Source organism: Fundulus heteroclitus, chromosome 7 (assembly GCF_011125445.2).
Source record: "Fundulus heteroclitus isolate FHET01 chromosome 7, MU-UCD_Fhet_4.1, whole genome shotgun sequence".
NCBI lineage: Eukaryota > Metazoa > Chordata > Actinopteri > Cyprinodontiformes > Fundulidae > Fundulus > Fundulus heteroclitus.
This window is the reverse complement of record NC_046367.1, coordinates 10,401,476-10,421,383: the sequence shown is the minus strand read 5'-3', so window position 1 is coordinate 10,421,383 and position 19,908 is coordinate 10,401,476. Positions and strand designations below refer to the sequence as shown.

The 19,908-nt window shown below is 42.4% G+C and overlaps 1 protein-coding gene across 1 annotated transcript; it reads right to left on the bottom strand.

Annotated features, from left to right (window-relative positions):
• Positions 1–12,367: 12,367 nt before the first annotated feature.
• On the bottom strand, positions 12,368–13,899 carry LOC118563685 (trace amine-associated receptor 13c-like). Its single transcript, XM_036138908.1, has 2 exons — positions 13,727–13,899; positions 12,368–13,526 (listed from the first exon to the last, which is right to left on the bottom strand). The coding sequence occupies exons 1-2, from the start codon at positions 13,897–13,899 to the stop codon at positions 12,713–12,715; spliced, it is 987 nt and encodes a 328-aa protein (XP_035994801.1). The 3' UTR covers positions 12,368–12,712.
• Between the last annotated feature and the right edge of the window lie 6,009 nt (positions 13,900–19,908).

Here is a 19,908-nt window from a genome sequence, read left to right as displayed (position 1 = left end):
GGAACAGTGCTTGAAAGCTGTGACCAGAGCAACAGACGATCTCGCACTGAGCTGTAGATGAGCAGCTGGTTAAATAGGGAGTGGCAGCGTGCAGGTGAGGGTAATTAGCAATCAGCCCAGTGGTGGAGCTGCAGGGCTGAAAACATGACAATAAGCTCCTCAACTGTGTCCGGCATCCTTGATAATTCCATCTTCTCTGCGCTTCCGTCACTTAACAAGATGAGGAGTCGGATGGGAGTGGCCATACTGTTAAGTTGGATCTCAAGATGTGTTGATGTAGATGCCCTGACGGTCAGTGAAGTTCAGGAAGCTGGAGTCAAAACCTGGGTGGGAGGAGAATAAAAGGAGACAGAGAAAGAGAAAAATTACTAATTCACATTCACAACCACCGTGTGTCAACATACAGATGAAATGACAGCTTAGAGTTGTAATAAGTAAGGTGTATCAGTGCCATTTTAGGTCAGTCTAATATAACATTCTTTTAGAAGTTAGTTTCCTGAATGTATGCTGCCCATTCACAAATGTTACCTTTTTCACAAATATTTACCAGCACCATGACGTTAAGTATTCATTTTGAATTTCCAGTAGACATTTTTTTCAACTAATAAATACAAGGTTAATAAAAATTTAACATTCTGGAGAATATCTTATTTAAGCACATATGCAACAGGCTGTGTAGTTGCAATACCTACTCTGCCCACCATGTATAACCTACAGGCAATGATACACGGGGCAAATTTTTGAGCAATGTTGCTTGGCAACAACATGGTTAGCTCCAAATTTTTCGATGGAATGATAAAAACAAGTTGTCTGCTGCTGATCCAAGTTCCACTCATTTAAGTGATTTAGGGATAAACTGTCCAAACAACATTTTATAGTTTTGTTGCCCAGACACATTGCTCAAAAAGTTGCCCTGTGTAGAATCACCTTTCCTTTAAGTTAGTACAGTGTCAGTTTAGTGTAGATTTTAAAATGTGATTAGTAGAATGAATTATATGCAAATAGAATGATTTGATAAATATGCAGACCAATGTCAAACCAACTTCACCGCGGTCTAGTGCAGGCCAGAAAGTAGCGCTACATACTTGGCCGAAAGATCCAAAGGTCCGAAAGTAATGGGATAAATTCATAAAAGAAATGCGAAAGGACTGGATTGCCGGTAGTGACAAAAGTGTGTTATGCAATTCACACTTCACAAGCAAGGATTTTGAGGGGTACTTGCAATGGAGTATGGGCTCTATGTCTTGGGCAGCGTTAGATATAGTCTTCTCAGGTTCACCTTGTTCAAACTCCGTTTCTTCGTATATATATTCGGTATCGGAGTCACCGATGCTTGAGGTGGAGTTTGAAGATGTATCAGACATTTTTTTTAATAAATTTTTTGTACGTAGAGTACGAGTTATTAATTAAATTTAATAAATCGGTAGCGAAAGTCGTAGTGTTAGCAGCCGGATGCACGGTACTAGTTCTGTTTGTGACGTCACATTCCGGAGCAGCCGATTGAGGAATGTTAGGGCTCTTTCGCTTATACAGCAAGTTTTATCGAAATGACTTCCAAACGGTGCACATAATTCACATATTAAATATATTTCTTTACTCTGGTGACTATTTGAATTCATCTGCGTTAAAATACATTCAGTCCAAGAGTTAGACTTTAAACTTGAATATATCTCTTCAGGGTGATGAAACGCACTCCTCCCACAGTGTAAGCCACCAGGGGATATGAATCAGTCAGTTCATCTGATGCCACAAGTATTATGTCTTTGGAATGGGTTACTTCAAGTTCGAAGGCCCTGAAGTGTTCCCAGTGCCACACTCTCAGCTTCTTAACAATGAAAAAAAGTCTCTCCTTCAGAATAAACATGTGGATGATCTCAGTGAATTCTGGAATCCCCTCCAAAGACCCATGTGCAAGTATCATTCCATTTCTGTAGTTGAATCCATTGAAAGTAAAATTTTTAGCCAGGCATACATTATCTATTGTTGGGTGTTTGAGCCGTATAGCTTGTGCAATATCTTCTTTTAACACATCAACAGAAAGAGTTGAGACAGTTGAAACTTCCAGAAGAGGTTTTTGAGTGTACAGAAATATCTGCTGTGCCATGTGAAATTGGTGTCGCTCCGCCAAAGACAGCAAAACATTCTTGAAACATCTTGTATAACGAACAACTCTTTTAAAACAACTGTGCTTGGCTTCGTATCTTAAAGTCCAAAGACAGACTAGTGGTCCAAACTTACGAATAAGTTTGGACCACATGTTCCAAGAGGTGATGCTTAGGCAGCAGATTATAGTCTGGGAAAACCTCTCTAAGTCGCACTCTGTGTTCTGATATCTTGAAATTCAAATACCCAATTGATTCCTCTGTACGGACAGGTGAGACAATAAGATCCACTAGATATTTTAAGTCAGGCAGTATTTTCCAAGCTGGTTCATCCACAGGTACCTTTTGGCCGACAAGGAAGGGGAAAAACCTTAAGAGACTCCAGTTTTTGTGAGAATTACCTCTGCCTATTGCCTATTGTCTTTCGAGATGCAAAGTTCAATGGCACCGGATGCGGACAATTAACTTTGTCTGTCAACGTAAAGGGGAAAGCTAGTATAGACTCGTTTAAATATGCAAGCGTAAAGTACTTCTTGGATGTGAAAACAGAGAGACAAAGCGCAATCTCTGCAGCTACGGTTCCTTCAAATAAATCATGGACAAGATCTGGGGGGAAACCTGTGGTAACTTTGAAATGACTAAGTTTCTCAGAGAGGAAACATCTCTTCTTGACACCACAGAAGTTACTTAGATAATCTTGTTCAAGGATTTTGATGTGTTCTGAGTGAATCTGTTCTGTTCTTAATGTAAATGCTCCACTATCTAAATTTTTTGTTTGAATTTCTGACCTAGATGCTGTACAAAATTGACAAATGCGACCACTTGAAAAGCTCTCAACAAACCCTGTGATACCGTGTGCTCCAAGGTTATCAGCTATCACACACTGGATCGTTCCCCTAACACATTTCCCTAACTTCTGCAAAAACATATTGTGCTCTTCTAATGAAATTAAATCACGTATGAGTGGCTCGAGTACTGTCTCATAGCCATACACTTTCAAATCATCACTTTTGACTAGAAGAGCCAAGTAAATTGATGACAGCGAAGACTGACAACCAGGGATCAGATTGCCTAAAGTCCAATAGAAGGCACAGATTTTATTTTAGCGAAAATTAACTAGACGAAAACTAACTGTTCCCTCGAGTTCACTGGACTCGAGTGAAAGACACATGGAAACCCGTTTCCCCCCCCCCCCCCCAAGTGTTGCTTCTGACCGCCCTGTAAAACCGTATAATTTCGTCCACTTTATCTCGTCTCCATGGTTCATTTAGTTTTTTCTGAACATTGCAACCCAACATTTATACTGGCTCAACGTTATAATGGGCGCGCGTGGAATATATTACATTCTTATCTCTTTCCTTTCGGTATGCTTTGAGAGGAACCAAAATTGATACCCCAGAATGCAAAAAGATAGGGTTTCACAACCAAGTCAATAATATTGCAATATATTCAATGGTAGTTATTAACTTGAATGAACAGCTCGGTGCTTCACTTTTTTCAGTGTAGGTGAGCCTCTGCTCCACTCTGCCGTGGCCAAGGCTTGTGGTCTACCAGTCAGGTGAAAAATCACAAAGGCTACCTTGGACCTCTCCGTGGTCCAAGGTAGCATTTGTGATTTTTTTTCTGTTGAAACGCATGCCAAATGTTGTGCTAGGTTAGTCAAGTTACTTTGATCTAACTGCATATTCTTAAAGAAGAATGTTGGTTCTCTTACTTGGATCTGAAGTGAACCAGGATACACTGAATCATTCTGATGATGGTTTTCAACTATTTTATTTTTCCTTTTGGTTCCTTTCTGCGTACAAAGTTCCTTAGCTTATTTTTATCTTAATTTTGTTTAGTAGTTTAGTTAACAGTTTTCAATCACAAAAAAGGACAACTTTACACTGATGTATTGATATATGCATTATAAACTGGAAAATACACAGCCAAACTCACTTGGGTGTTCCCTGCAAATATACAAAAAAATTAAATAAAAAGAAAAACACAAGAATGTATCTTTACAAAAATCCACCCATTTTCCCTGAGTGAATATGTGTCCTCCACTTCTTTGTGGTGAATGTTTTAAATGCTCTGCAGCATATGCCCTTATGAACTTTTCCATTGCTTTCCCATCTCCAGTCATGATTCCATCTGTTTTATAGAAAAACAATTAGTATTACAGAAAAACAATCCAGGGCTGGTACAGTGGGTAGTACTGTCTCCTTGCAGCAAGAAGGTCATGGGTTCGAGTCTTCCCTGTGCATGCGTAGGTTCTCTCCGGGTACCCAGGCTTCCTACCACAGTCCAGCCATTGCCATTATAAATAGTGAAATACAACAAAATGTTTGCTGCTAGTGGTATTATACAATGAGCTGACAGGCTTCACTTCACTTTTGTTACTTCAAACAAAAGTTTCCTTTTTAAAATATTCATACAATTTTCCTAAATATATATTCAGCAGAGCATGCTATTTTCTTCATGGAAGCCCAATGAGTTCACTTGCAAAATAAAATCTAGATGTTCCAAAAACGTAATCTAAATAAATAAAATAACCTGTAATTACTTTGCTATGGGATCCAATTAACATTTTCTACAATTCAGTCTAAAGGAGCAAATACACCAGACACGTTGCTGCGTATAAGCCCAGTATATTTCCTGCTTAAATGATTTGGCTAGTTCCTCTCTGCAGTTTACCTGACCTTGGTTACTTTGAGTAATTGGATGGGTTTAGAGAAATTTGTAAATACTCACGAAAAGTGGACATGTTGCTGACCTGAGAACTGTCTACAAACTCTGCTCGATCTGAACTGACTTCATCTTCAGAGGCTGAAACAAGGAGGCATACAGGGCTATTGTATTTTTACACATATAGAGATGCTGGGTAAAACGCTTCAATGAGAATATTTGTAACCACCATGTTGTGTACACATGTACTTGCATGCTTCCTACTCACAAGCATTGTTCAATAGATTTGTGTCCTGAATGGAGGGAAGCTTCTGTGGTGTGATCAGTTAGGCAGGCAGTCTGATAGCTATAGAGGAAATTTCAAGCAAAGAAGCACATTGATTAAGAAAAAGAATCTTATTACTTTTGAAACTGGATTGTATAAAACTTAAGAAAATTCATACTACTGAGAGTCTCTTCATCCAAACAAAGGTTGAAAGGCTAATGACTATTGTTTTAGACCCGATTTTTGTCACTGGGTTCCAAATGTATAAATTGTATTGCAAACATACCGTTTCCTAGAAAAACCTCTGGGGTTGTGATGTTTGAGGTGGTATTACCTTTATCTTCAAAGTGATTGGGAAAACATTTAAATTTGAAAGACAGTTATGTATATTACTTACAGGATGGGTGGTGCACTGTAAACGGCACCAAATTTGAACCATGTTTCAATAATTGGAGCAGATGAAACTGTACAAAATATCACAGATGAAGAGCCTCAGTTAACTGACACACCTTCATTCACTGAAACACTCACGTTTTCCACAACACAAGAGGTTTTTACTGAGGTCAACCTTATAGAAAGACGGGCATCGATCAACCATGAAAACAGTCTCAAATAACACTCCACAGTCTACCTATTCAAAGAATATGGAATAAATGAGTGACAACTGCTTTTCAGGTGTAGTAATTTATTAACAGAAACCAATGCAAATCGTGGTAACACCATTATATAATGTTGTGCATATTAACTAACACTATAGTTCAATCAACAAATCCTTTCTACTAGGCTAGAATAACTTAAATAAACTACTAAGCAAAATTTAAATTAAAGAAACTGTTACGAACGGAACTGAACGGGTGGACTCAGTATTCAGGCTAACAAGCAGAGATTTCGGGTTCAGATGTTTTATTGCTCTCAGACAAGCAGGACAAGGACAGGCAGGATCAAAAGTCAAAATGGCAGTCCAAAAACGGTATACAAAAAGGCAGTCCAAAATCAGGCAGAAGTACCGACAGGGATAAAGCAAGCTCGGATATTAATTAGGCAGATTCGAGTAGGCAAAACAGGCAATCAGTCAGACAGGGCAAGACAAAACAGATCAGGGGACAGGCTGGCTCAGAATCAAAAAGCAATTGGGTTTGCATCAACAGGTCAATCAGAATATAGAACGCTGGAACAAAACTCACCGTGGGCTCGTAAATGATCTGGCAGATTGCAGAGGTTTGTGGCAGGATTATATAGGGGAGTGAGCAGGTGAACAGGAGTGAAGACTAATTATAAGTGAGCAGGTGGAACTAATCAAGGCAAGGGAGCTGACTGATTGCTGAGGGAAGAACAAACCGAGCTGAATAAAGTGACAGGTAAATAACAGGTAATCTAAACAGAACACCACGTCTAAACCAAAGCCAAAACAAGAAAGAACCCAAAAGCCAAAACTGAGCTTTGAAGCTGGAGAGTTTAACTAATAGATCAAAATAAACAAACAGTCAAAACAAAAACCCAGATCTTGACAGAAACTAAGGAACTATACACACAAAAAAGAACAAAAGGACAAATAGATGTGTTATGCCAGAAGCTGTTTGAATATGCTTATTATTATTATTAATTATAATTTGGTATTGTAATTTAAGTAATAAGTCATTCAACTCATAATTCCACTATAACAAAATATAGTTCAAATGGTGGTGATGTTAGCTAGAAGCTTGTAATGAGTTATACTACTAATGCATTAATTAACTAGCTGTTATGAACTCATTTATGCTGGAATAAATGATCTGGTTAGATTTTAACTGACTAGGTTTATCCGGCAGAATGTGAGAACCCCAATATAACTGCAATTAGAGTTTAAATCCTTATTCCTTATCACCATCCAATGATATGTGTAGGTAGCTCTGAATTCTGAATAACCATGCAACTGTGAATTAGATTGAACACAAAACAGTTTCTATTCCGCAGTTGTTGTTTTTATTGAACCAAAAACAATTCCCCGTTACAGTAATTCTCTGATTCAACGACCTTGGAAATCTTACTCACTACTAAACTAAACATGCAAAATATATGTGGAATAAAAGAACAAAACAAAAAAATGTATTAAAATGAGAGGTAGCAAAATCTTAGTTCAGCTCACGGCTGATCAATACCACATTCAAAACATCGGCATTTGACGTAGCAGCATTGACAGACAGAACGGCTTTGAGACCCTCCCAAGATGGCAACTATGATGACATAGGCTCTGCACCCTTACATGATGCGTGAGGGGAGGTCCTAATGATGTCACCACGCTTACGCTAATGGGGGTGGTACCTCGGCCAGAGGGAAAGCGCCGGTTTAAACAAACCGCGGACTGAGTTCTAACAAAGCGATTGAATCCACTGATAAGAAGAAGCGAAAAGAGAAGGGGAAAAACATGGAAGAAGATGGAAAAGAACTGAAGCAGTGACCCACGGCGGGGTTATTGATAAACAACAAATCAACACAGCACACATCAATTATAAAAGGGGCATGCACGCACAACAGAAAAAAAATATTCAACAGTTAAAAACAAACTCCGCCTTGGAGAAACAAGCATTAACCTAAAGTCCCTAACACCTGTTCAGGCACTTCTAAACACCCTGTGGGTGAAAAAGAAATCAAGGAAATAAAAGGGGAAGACCCTGTTACTTTGAGATGCAGGGTTGTCCCAGCTGGGTCTGTGAGCGCTCAGAGTACGCGGCGTCCTGAATGCGTCTTGACGAACGCAGTTGTCCGCAGGCTGCAGCGGGACCGGGATGAGGAAGCTCCTTCGTCTCCTCCTCCGGGCTTACAGTCGCTTTGTTGGCCAGACAAAGCGGGGTCCTCTTCGATCACTGGGAGATAAGGCGGCTCTTAGTCCTTTGATCTGAGGGAATTTAAAAGTACTTATTTTAGTCGACCCCCTGCATCAGCAAAGCAGAGAATAAGGTTTGCTTCAAAAAATCTCGGTCCAGCGAGAAACTCGAGCACGTGGCGTGTGGGTAATTAATCCACGGAGTACAGCTGTGTGTCTTCTCAGGTTGGCGGTGTGCCAGAAAAAGAAGACCGATCTTTGTGTGTGATCGGGTTTTATCTCTGTCCATAGTAACGTTATCTGGGTGCTATGGTCGGTGGCCATTTTGGGACGCATTGCATGATGGGAGTTGGTGGCCATTTTGACCGCTTTGCATCATGGGAAATGCAGTTTGTCACGTCCCTTAATGGCATAACAGATGAAAACCATCATCTTAAGAATGTTTCAGTGGATTTTGGGTTCACTGAAGATAAACGGTAAATGGCTTATATAGCGCTTTAACTAGTCTGACATGCATTCACACCCTGACAGTGGTGAGCTGTGTTAGTAGCCACAGCTGCCCTGGGCCAGACTGACAGAGGTGAAGCGCCACTGGGCCCTCTGACCATCACCAGCAGGCAATTAGACACCATGACTGAGACGGTTGGAGCGGCAACCGGCAACCCACCAATTGCAAGACAAACTCCCTAACCTCTGCACCACTGTTGCTCCTAAGTTAGGGGGATCTAAGTTAGAGAACCAGTTCATATTAAAGGATATAAAATGAGGTTAAATTAGCTTAACTAATTTAGAACATTGGTCCTGTGTTCAACCCATTCACAATGCAACTCCAAGCAATATAAAACATTATTTGAGGTAATAACATTTTAAAGAATGATTTGCTAAGTACAAATCCCAAACATTTAGGACACTTGATTTGTACTAATGTAATTAATTGTTCTGAAAATATTTAAAACTCAAATTGGTAAAATAAGAAGCTAGAGGGCGCTGCAGGAGGACAATCGGTTGTAAATAATGTGGCGGTGCACTGTCACTACCCGATCCGTACCGGTAGCACGATCTGTTCCGGGTCACCAAAAAATAATGTAATTATGTGTGACCTCAGGTACCGGACCACAAAGAAAGGTTGTAAAGATTAACAGAGGCACAGGTTCCAAGTGAATATGGTTTATTAGTTTTACATGACAATGGTACCAATTAACATGTTTTACCGTGCAGGGAGAAATAACCACCTCAAACGTAGGAGCCTATGCTGGCCTGGAATCCTGATAGCCGAGAGGAATACCTAAAAACCAATTAAACTAGACCATTTGGAGGAGAACTACTAAAGAAAACAAATAATACACTTCGGTGTCTCCCAACAAAAACACACTCATGCCACAAACCCTGGTGCATACAACACAAAAGAAAAGAACTCTCCTCCCACTAGTCCCCTCAATCTGATCTGAATAAAACCAGCATAGGACCCAGGGGCAGCATAGGACCTCAGGTGAGATAAAACCAGCCCGGGGAGCTAAACAATAAAAACCCTCCCCTGCATTTGGTTAAAACTCGGAATAAATAGCTAAAATAGGGTCTAGGCAGTGATTAAAAAAATAAAAACACAACTGAAACAGTAGCAGGCCAACATCTCCAAGGTGGAACCCAGTCCACAGCAGTCTGTGCGTCTCTATTACCGCATTGCCTTTGCTGGAATCCTTGTCTCATATCTGGTCTTCTCAGAAATCTACCCCCCTTTAAATGAAACAGCTGATTACCTGCCTCAAGTACCAGCTGTGCACTGTCAAGCATCCTCCATATATGGGCAGGGAGAAGGGTGTGCAGCACCATGCTTCAGGGCCATAGTGCCCCGGCTACATATGGAACTGAAAATACTTATTTCTATACTTAAATCATTAAAGAATGCTAAACTATGTTGTATGGAAAATATTTAAGATTTTTTGGAAGAAATCGATGCGTTTTACATTCTCTCCATTGTATTGCTTGACGTCATCATCGGATATGCTCAGAAGTCTGGGAATATATAATTACATAACTTTTTGTCTGAATGCACTCTATTAGTTTTATTTGTTCAAACAGGACTGGGAAAAAATATTTTCATCCTTAATTATAAAGTGAATTTTGTTACACAAATAATCTTGTACTAAAAATTTGTTTTATTAGAAAGTTAAAACTATTGATTAAGACTTTATCGCCCTCTGGTGTACAAATCATGAACAAGAGAAGACCCCGTCATAAAATTTCCCGCATTGTTTTTTTTTACAAAAACCGAACAGGGATTAGAACAAAGAACACATAACAAAGCCAAAGCATACTTTTTAAAATGCATTTATTAAGTACAAAATACACAAATACATATGCAAATCAAATAAATTATATAAAAACCTGAAGAATATTCGAAATAAAATATGTTTCTATACTCCTAAACGTGTTTATAGCTGTTTTTAAGTACTTTAAGAAATGGTGTATATATTCTTATTTCCCTACCCACAACTGGGAACGTATTTCTGTATTTATTTTTAAAATATGCAATATTTATGCAAATACAAAGATATACAAAAAGATATACCCGGTCCGAAAAAAGACAGAAGAATAAAAAAGTAAGAAAAATGAAATACTGCCTAACGGAAGTTATTATGTTCGCGTGTGCGCAAATGAGCTGATGGAATGGATCATGCTAACGGTACAGATCGGGTAGTGACATGCACATCCGGGTCATGTGGCCATTAGCTGGATGGGTTATTCCTAAATTTAAACAAAACACCTATAAATCAACATTAACGTTATCTATTAATTCTGTTCTAATGCTCATAGCACTATCAGATGATGGCGGAGCAAGACAAAAATAAGCATTATGCTTAAACAAGTCATAGTTACATTAACTAGGGTTAGTAGCAGGTTATCAACAAGGCTAATAGCAGCAAATGCTAGCGGATATTCTGACCTCATTTAATGGATTTTAGGGTATATCTTGGTGTAACTAGCTGACTGGAAGACACCAACATTAATGCCTCATTGGTATTAAAAACCCTTATGGAAATAAAATTTGTCATAACCTTAAAACACACCAAAACACATGAGCATAGCATCATTTTGAAGGTAGCTTTGCCTGTGACCTCCATGTCTTAACCTCAGTCAGGCCTTAAAACACAGTCAAACCCATTAAAGTAATCTATTTTAAATGATTAATCCAATCTGGATTTCCCCTGTCATCTCTGTCAAACCTCTGCTTTTGTTGTCTACTTTGGGGCATCCAGTTGTAATGCGTTTCGAGTCGGCAGCGGGCAAGTGGCTCTCACTCCTTGTGAATCCCGGTCTGGGATGAGTTCCTCCTGGATCTCTGGTGGTCTTCACTTGTCCTGTGGAGCGTGGGAATCTGAAGGGTTTCCTTGGATTTTCTGTGAGGGCCTCTGCAGAGCTTTTCTCCTGCAAAGCTGAGGAAAGATTACAAACAGCCTTTTTCCATGGCGTTTGGCTGCTTAAGTTTCAATGTTGAAGAAAGCCGGCTGTACCTAGCTTTGATTCTAGGCTGCACCCATGTGGCAGGTCTTTGAACTTCATTCAGGCACATGGTTGCTTTACAAGTCTTTCTAGTGCAGATCTTCTCCTCACGAGGGCCCATGGAAAAGAGAAAGATGAAAGGGTCTCACCTGTGCTGCAGAAGAACAGCCGGCGTAAGACATAGATTTTACTGGGGGTCTAGGCTTTACAGAGTGGGCACCCTGCTGTGAGAGAACAGTAACTTGAAGAGCGCTGAGTCGGAAAAAATCGTACATTCCTTGTGGCTTCAGCCTTAGAGTCTTACTGTTATTTTCCTATTGGCTGATTTCACAACAAACATAAATACTGAACATAACTAAACTGGTGAAAAACACAGGGATAGGTGTGAACTATGTATATAAAAGTGCAACAGGATCCTGATGGAGCTAACATAACTGATCACAGCCCTGGGGATCCTAATATTGAAAAGTTGTCCCTGTATAAAAATCATTTGTTATTGATGAGCTGTTAAATTACAGACAGATTTAATTTTCTGCTAAAGTTTTAAGATATTGAGATATTAGCAAATAAAGTTGAACATTTATATGTCAACTAAAATCAATCTGACAAACAAAATCATTGTTCATATTTATAAATATTTAGATATGGTGGTGAAAGTACAGAACTGGTTAATTTTCTTAAACCAATCGAGATCTGATCTTTGAACAGTTGTATGACTTCATAAGCAGAATTAGTGATTAGACTAGATTAAGTAAAAACAACTAAACAGCAATCATACAGTCAGAGATAAATCAGTATTTCTTTGCAATCAACTTCATAAATATTATTACACTCTATATTAAACCACTATTTAATTTTCTTTAATTTTTACCTTTCCAAATAATGTTCTCACCCAGCTGCAAGTGCATGCACATACACACACACACGTACGTACGCACACACACACACACACACACACACACACACACACACACACACACACACACACACACACACACACACACACACACACACACACACACACACACACAACACAGCCTGTTTTGAAAGTTTATTGAAAGAAATGCGTTGTGGATGATGAAGACCAGAGTCTGTTACTGGACTGGAGATGATGGGTGCAGAAGCATGCTGTCTGGAAGAGACTGGAGAGACAGAGCAGTATCCCTGAAAGAGTTTTTGGAGTTAATGGAATTAGTAAATTAGAAAACTATATCCAGATATCCTTCTTGGACCGCAAACCTTCCCTGATACATGTAGAAAACCCACCTTTCTGCATTATATGTCCAAAATGCCACAATAGGATGTATGAAATACTAGCATATATGCATTATCGAAAACAATTTATTTATCTTTTTGCAAAGTTCTAATATTTTTTCACAATATTTGGGCCTCACAGGAGCCTGGCTTCAGTAGCTTTAAGGTGACAATGAGTTTTGCAGTTTTTCTGATCCAAGGATAGAACAGGGCATAAATCATCGGGTTTATACAGGAGTTAAAGTAGAACAGATAATACACAGCAAATACAGTAGTACTACTGAACAAGTCTTCTCCTGCAAGAGAAAGGCAGTAATATGGACAAAAACATAACAGGAAAAAGAGTACAAGAACACCAAGAGTCCTGGCTGCTTTCAGCTCCGATTTGTTTGCTATTTTTACGGAAAGCTGCAGTTTGACGGCTGTGACCTGAGAGCGCATGGCACGAGCCTGAGACACAGCCACCACAAATACTCTCATGTACAGGACTACGATGACGGTAACTGGAGCAAAAAAAGTAAAGAAAAGATCAAATGTTCCTACGATGATGTCCACAGTAGTCACACATTCTCCGTAGCAAGAGTTATTCTTTCCTACCTGAATCAGATCATCTTTTACAAATAAAATGCTGTAGACAATTGAACAGAGCCAACACAGACAGACACAGACTTTAACTCTTCCCTCTGTGACTCTAGTTTGGTAATGCAGAGGGTCACAAATAGCCGCATAGCGATCAATTGATATGAGCACCATATCGCCTACTGAGGCAGCGGTGATGATGAAGCACAAGTAATTATATATAAAGCAAATATTATCACCAAGAAACCAACAGCTTGTGTTTCGGTAGATTTCCCCTGGCATTGATATGAACCCCACGAGCAAATCTGACACAGCCAGAGAGAGGAGGAGGATATTAGTCGGTGTGTGGAGCTGCCTGGATGGGAGGGAAAAAATTGTATTAAACTTTTTCTCCAAAAAAATACATTTTACAGAGAAAATAACCATTTGTCTATATTTCCAAAATTTATTATGAGTCTAATTCCATCTGGAACAAATAATTAATTAAGAAACCTTTGTTTCAAAGGCTTGATAAATCACATTTAAAAAGAAAGAAAGATAAAATTAAACATCTGCCTGAAGTGGGAGACTGAGATGATGACGAGTAAGTTGAGAGCCACGGTGATCAGAGAGATGACTGACAATATGCTCTGAACCAGGACAACTTCAGTCCATAGAGATGTAGGCTTTTTGCAGGAGTTATTGTAGAGGTGTGGGTAGCAGAGGTCTGCACTGTCCTGAGTCTTCATCTTCAGTGATTAGCAGAGACCAGGACCTCTTGCTGATATCAAACAAATGTGTTAAGAAGGATCAGTTGACTAACTGACTCCTCCTCGTTTCCTTCAGTCACTCTTGGATCATCTAGCAGATCCGTTGTCAAAATCCTGAAACAGCTTAGTTAAGTCCAAACATATTTACTTTTCATACAACAGACTTTTTACATATCCTTAACATTCTGTACACATCAAACTGTTTTTATGAAGTACCTCAAATAGGTTCCTTCTGGACCTGCCATTTGTTTGTGGAAAATTAAGTAATTTAATAAAGGTAGACATGAAAAATAACTTTGTTTAATTCATTATACAAAACTTATTGGATGCGGTTTTCCAAAATGAAGGAGTTAAGACACCTCACCCCTGTTATGAAAGGATTTGGTCCCTTTGGTTCTTTGGAACCAAAGGGACCAAAGAACACGGGGGAACCAAAGGTGCCAGAGAACACGGGGAACCAAAGGTGCCAGAGAACACGGGGAACCAAAGGGACCAAAGAACACGGGGAACCAAAGGGACCAAAGAACACGGGGGAACCAAGGAGCTAGAGAACACTGATGTGCCAAAGCACAATCAGGGGGCGGCACATCAGGGAAAGGCACGAACGCTTGACTGCGCCGGGGGAAAAAGCGAGCGCTTGACAGCGCCGGGGAAAGAGCGAGCGCAACACAGCGCCAAAGGGAAGGAAGGGGCGCAACACAGCGCCAAAGGGAAGGAACTGGCGCAACACAGCGCCAAAAGGGAAAGAACGGGCGTACACAACGCCAAAAAGGGAAGGATCGGGCGTATGGAAACGCCAAAAGGGAAGGATCGGGCGTATGGAAACGCCAAAAGGGAAGGAACGGGCGTATGGAAACGCCAAGGGGAAGGAACGGGTGTATGGAAACGCCAAGGGCAAGGAACGGGCGTGTGGAAACGGCAAGGAGAAACAACGCCGAAGCGTGAGAGGAGCGCTGGGGCCCAAGGGGCGAGATCGCCGGGGCGTGAAGGAACCGCCGGGGCGTAAGGGAGAAGTTCGCCAGGGCGTGAGTGAAACGCCGAGGCGAAACGGACGCATGACAGCGCCAAGGGGAAAATATAGGCGTACGAAAACGCCAAGAGGGAAAGAACGGGCGTACAAAACGCCAAGGGGAAAGAACGGGCGTACTTAACGCCAAGGGGAAAGAACGGGCGTACTTAACGCCAAAGGGAAGGAACGGGCGTACTTAACGCCAAAGGGAAGGAACGGGCGTACTTAACGCCAAAGGGAAGGAACGGGCGTACTTAACGCCAAAGGGAAGGAACGGGCGTACTTAACGCCAAGGGGAAAGAACGGGCGTACTTAACGCCAAAGGGAAGGAACGGGCGTACTTAACGCCAAAGGGAAGGAACGGGCGTACTTAACGCCAAAGGGAAGGAACGGGCGTACTTAACGCCAAAGGGAAGGAACGGGCGTACTTAACGCCAAAGGGAAGGAACGGGCGTACTTAACGCCAAAGGGAAGAACAGGCGTACGACAACGCCAGAGGGAAGAACAAGCGTACGACAACGCCAGAGGGAAGAACAAGCGTACGACAACGCCAGAGGAAAGAACAAGCGTACGAAAACGCCAGAGGGAAGAACAAGCGTACGAAAACACCAAGGCTCAACAACTCCTGCTGGAACACGACTGGTGTACAGAAACGCCAGGGGAAAACCCGCCGGGGCGTGAGGGAAACGTCGGGGCTTGGGGAAGAGAACGCCGGGGCGTGGGGAGAACGCCGGGGCGCGAGGAAAGAAAACACCGGGACGCGAGGAAAACGCCGGGGCGCAAGGAAGAAGAATGCCGGAGCGCAAAGGGAACGCCGGGGCACAAGGGAAACAGGAATATCTAAAACACCAGGGAACAAGAACGGAGGGCGTACCAACACGCCGAGGAACTGAAAAAAGAGGGCGTCCTAACACGCTGGGGAACCGAGAATCAGAGGCGTCCTAACACGCCGGGGAACACTAAATCTAAACGCCAGGAAAACAAGACCTAAACACCAGGGAACTAGAGGGTGAGCTAGGCAGCAACAGGCCAAGCCCGCCAGAGGGCACAGACAGCGACTTAAGCACCGGAGGGCTCTGGCGGCGACCTGCGTGCACTGGGTAGCGACAGGCTGGCGCACCAGAGGGCTCAGCCGGCGACATAGGAGCGCCGGAGGGCTCTGGCGGCAACCTGCATGCGCAGGGCAGCGACAGTCTGGCCCACCAGAGGGCTCAGCCGGCGACATGGGTGCGCCGGAGGGCTCTGGCAGCGACCTGCACGCGCCTAAACAGGGGAACAACACAGAGACACTAGGGCAAGACAGAACAAAACAACTACGGAAGGGAACTAAACTAACCTAAACAGGGCAAAACATACAACGAAAACAGGAGAAGGGTGTAGGGACCTAGAAAGCGCAGGGACCTAGAGAACGCAGGGACCTTTAAGAGCGCTGGACTCCATCCAACGCAGGAACCCATACAGCGCAGGAAACCAGATACCTAAATACTAAAGGGGGAAAAATAAAGACAAAACTAAACTAAAATAAAGAAAAACAAATACAGAACAAGACTAGAACTACAGGGCTAGGACAGAAACTACAGAGGCTAGACTGGATTTACAGGGGCTAGACTGAAACTACAGGGGCTAGACAGGGACTACAGAGCTAACGAAACTACAGGGCTGACGAAACTACAGGGTCTCAAACTGAAAAATCAAAACAAGACTGGTAAACTAGGAAAGGAACCAAAAGCTAAGGCAAAACTATGAAACGAAACAGAACAGGGAGATGAGGGCAGGTACGACTAACTAATGAAAAACTAGATAACTAGAGCTAGAAATCTGTACAGAAGCAAGCAAGAAAAAATAAAAACTGGAACTCAAAAACAAAACTCAGAAGACTAAGGCGAACCTAGAACACTAAATCAGGGCTATGGCTAAAACAAGAAGACGGAGAACAAAACCCGAACTAGCTGACTAAGAAAACCAAAAACTAGACTACTAAAAAAAAACCTGAACGACTAGAGTAAACCTGGGACACAAAAACCCGGACAAAACCAACAAAATAAAACACAATACTCAAAAGCAACATAAATCTCAAAAAATCCTAAGTAAGCAAAAACTAAGGTTGAGCCAAAACAAAGAACAGAAGGCGGAAATAAATCTTCTAAAACAATAAAAAATATACAAAAAGACTAGAAACTAAAGCAGATCTAGAACACAACACCAAAAAATAACTCTAAACAAAAACCAGAAGGCGCTGGACAGCAAAGTCTGAATCTGCTGGGCAGCAGCAAAAGTTAGCGCTGGGCAGCGACGACGAGGAGCGCCGTCCTAGTGCAGAGCAGCGGGGAAGGCGGACCAGGAAAACAGAGTCAGAGGCGGGGCGTCGCAACTCTGCGACCCAGGCGAGACGAGACAGAAACGTGGCGTCGCAACACAGCGACCCAGGCAAGATGAATCCAGAAGCGTGGCGTCGCAACTTTGCGACCCAGGCGAGACGAACCGGAGGCGAGGCAGATCCTACCAGCTTCTACACCAGGCTATGTGCGTGCTCGGGTTCATCCCTAGGCCGGTCCATAATGTTATGATATATTTTTCTGGGATGAACCCGGACACAGCACGCACACACAGAGTCAGTTCTTATGAGTGAGTTTTTATTGAATAGTGTGGAAGATGGATGATTAGACCAGAGTCTTTCAACGGACGGAGGTGAAGGGTGTAGAAGCTGGCTGGCAGGAGGAGTGTGGAGAGACTGACCGGGAGGAACTCTGGAGCCGAGCACTGGAGAGCAGGACATCTGAGCAGAGCCGTGGAGCGCAGAGCATCAGAGCCGAGCAAAGCATCAGAGCCGAGCAGTGGCGAGCAGAACGTCAGAGCCGAGCAGAGGCGAGCAGAGCATCAGAGCCGAGCAGAGCATCAGAGCCGAGCAGAGGCGAGCAGAACGTCGGAGCCGAGCAGTGGCGAGCAGAGCATCAGAGCCGAGCAGTGGCGAGCAGAACATCAGAGCCGAGCAGAGGCGAGCAGAACGTCAGAGCCGAGCAGTGGCGAGCAGAGCATCAGAGCTGAGCAGAGGCGAGCAGAACCTCAGAGCCGAGTAGTGGAGCACAGGACGTCCGAGCCGTGCAGTGGAGGGCTGAACGTCCGAGCCGGGCGGTAGAGGTCTGAACGTCTGAGCCGAGCGGTGGAGGTCTGAACGTCTGAGCCGAACGGTGGAGGTCTGAACGTCTGAGCCGAGCGGTGGAGGTCTGAACGTCTGAGCCGAACGGTGGAGGTCTGAACGTCTGAGCTGAATACTGGAGAAAACAAAACTGTCGGAAAGTCTTTGGGCTGACTGTAACAAGACCAGGTGAAAGGAGTCTTCAGGCTGACGGGTACAAACGGAGCTGACAAGAAAAACTGGCAGGGACTGAGCGGGAGTGAACGCTATGGACCGGCGACGGGAACAGAAAGAGGTGAGTCTGATAAAGCGGTGGGAACAGGTGGAAGCAGTTGTGGGTTAATTGCAGCCTGCCAGGTGAAACCGATCAGGCTGCGCAGGAACAAGAGAGAGGGAGAGAGGCTCAGCCTGCAGCCAATAAGCTGCATCCTGACAACCCCATGCAAGCAAACTGTTTTTACTTGTTAACACTGCCACCTACTCTTGTGTTCTGATTATTAAAAAATGAGAGGGATGTGAACACAAGAGGAAGAAACTTTTTCCAAGGCAAATATATGTATCAGATTTCTGTCTGTATTCTTTACAACATGAGAAGAAATAATGCTAAATAAGTTAAATCCTTCTCATGTTCCCTCTTCTCACTCTGTCTGCAACTAATAAGCTAGTTAGCATTCAACTATATGTATGAGCACTTTAGAGTTGTCTAATCTTTTTGTTCAACTTATTACCAAATCGTCAGAACTATTGGAAAAGTAGTATATTTTAAAATGTCTGCCTACATACAAGTTCGGTGTATCCTAAACAAGTAGGTCTGGAGCCGTGTCATAGGTTAGCTTAGAAATGATGGTGAGGTCTAGGTCCAAGGGGTTCCTTTAACAAGGCTTGAGCTTCACAGTGGGTAAAAGAGTGAAAGCTAAATGGAAAGAATGATCAGAGGAACGGACGAGGGGTATAAGTGAGACATGTACCCCCCACCTTTTGAATCATGGTAAGAACAAACACAGCCCTCTTTAATTTCCTATGTTCCCTGTCACTTTCCATACAGAAATCTTTATTGCCACAATAGCAGAGTCAGAGAGAGCAGAAGCCAGAAGCAGTGGATGATGGTACTGAGTCTTTACAGGTAAGGAGAGGCTACATATTGCTGAGTAAAATATATCTGAGGTAAAACAATGCAGTTGTCAGGTCAGGGTTTTCAAATATATTTCAGAATAACTCTCATTTACACTATAAAATGCAATATTCTGGTTTCCGTTCTGGTTTTATGTTTAAGTTATTTTGTTCTCCTGCCTTAGGTTCTCTGGTTGCTTTGAGTTTTGTCTTGTCGGTTCTTGTTTACTGTTAGGTTATCCTGTTTTGTCATCAGTTTTAGTCTTAGCTTTATCTTCTGTTTTAGGTTTGTACTTCAGGGTGGTTTTGTTTTTTTAGCAAGTCTGGTGTAGTTCCTGTCCACTTGTACTGTCAGCTTTTTAGGTTTGGTTTCTGCTCTGTTATTGTTTTGGGCCTCGGCACTGATGTCTGGTCTAATTACTTAATCTACACACCTGCCTAACTTCTCCCCTGCTGCAATCACCTCTCACCAGTTTCACCTGCCTCCACCTCCATTTAAGCTGTTGGGACCAGACATCAGTGCCAGGTTGTCTTGTTGAGTTGATGGGTGAGTCTCCTCCTGCAGCATTCAGTTTTTGTATTGTCTTTTGGATTATTTTCACCCTCTTGTCTCCAGAAGCCTGAGCCATCCTGTTCGGTCGGTCTGTCCCTGTTTGTACCTGCCTAGCTGGTCTGTTTATTTTTATACCGTCTTTTGGTTCGACGTCTCTTTGGATTTTTCCCTGTTTTTTTA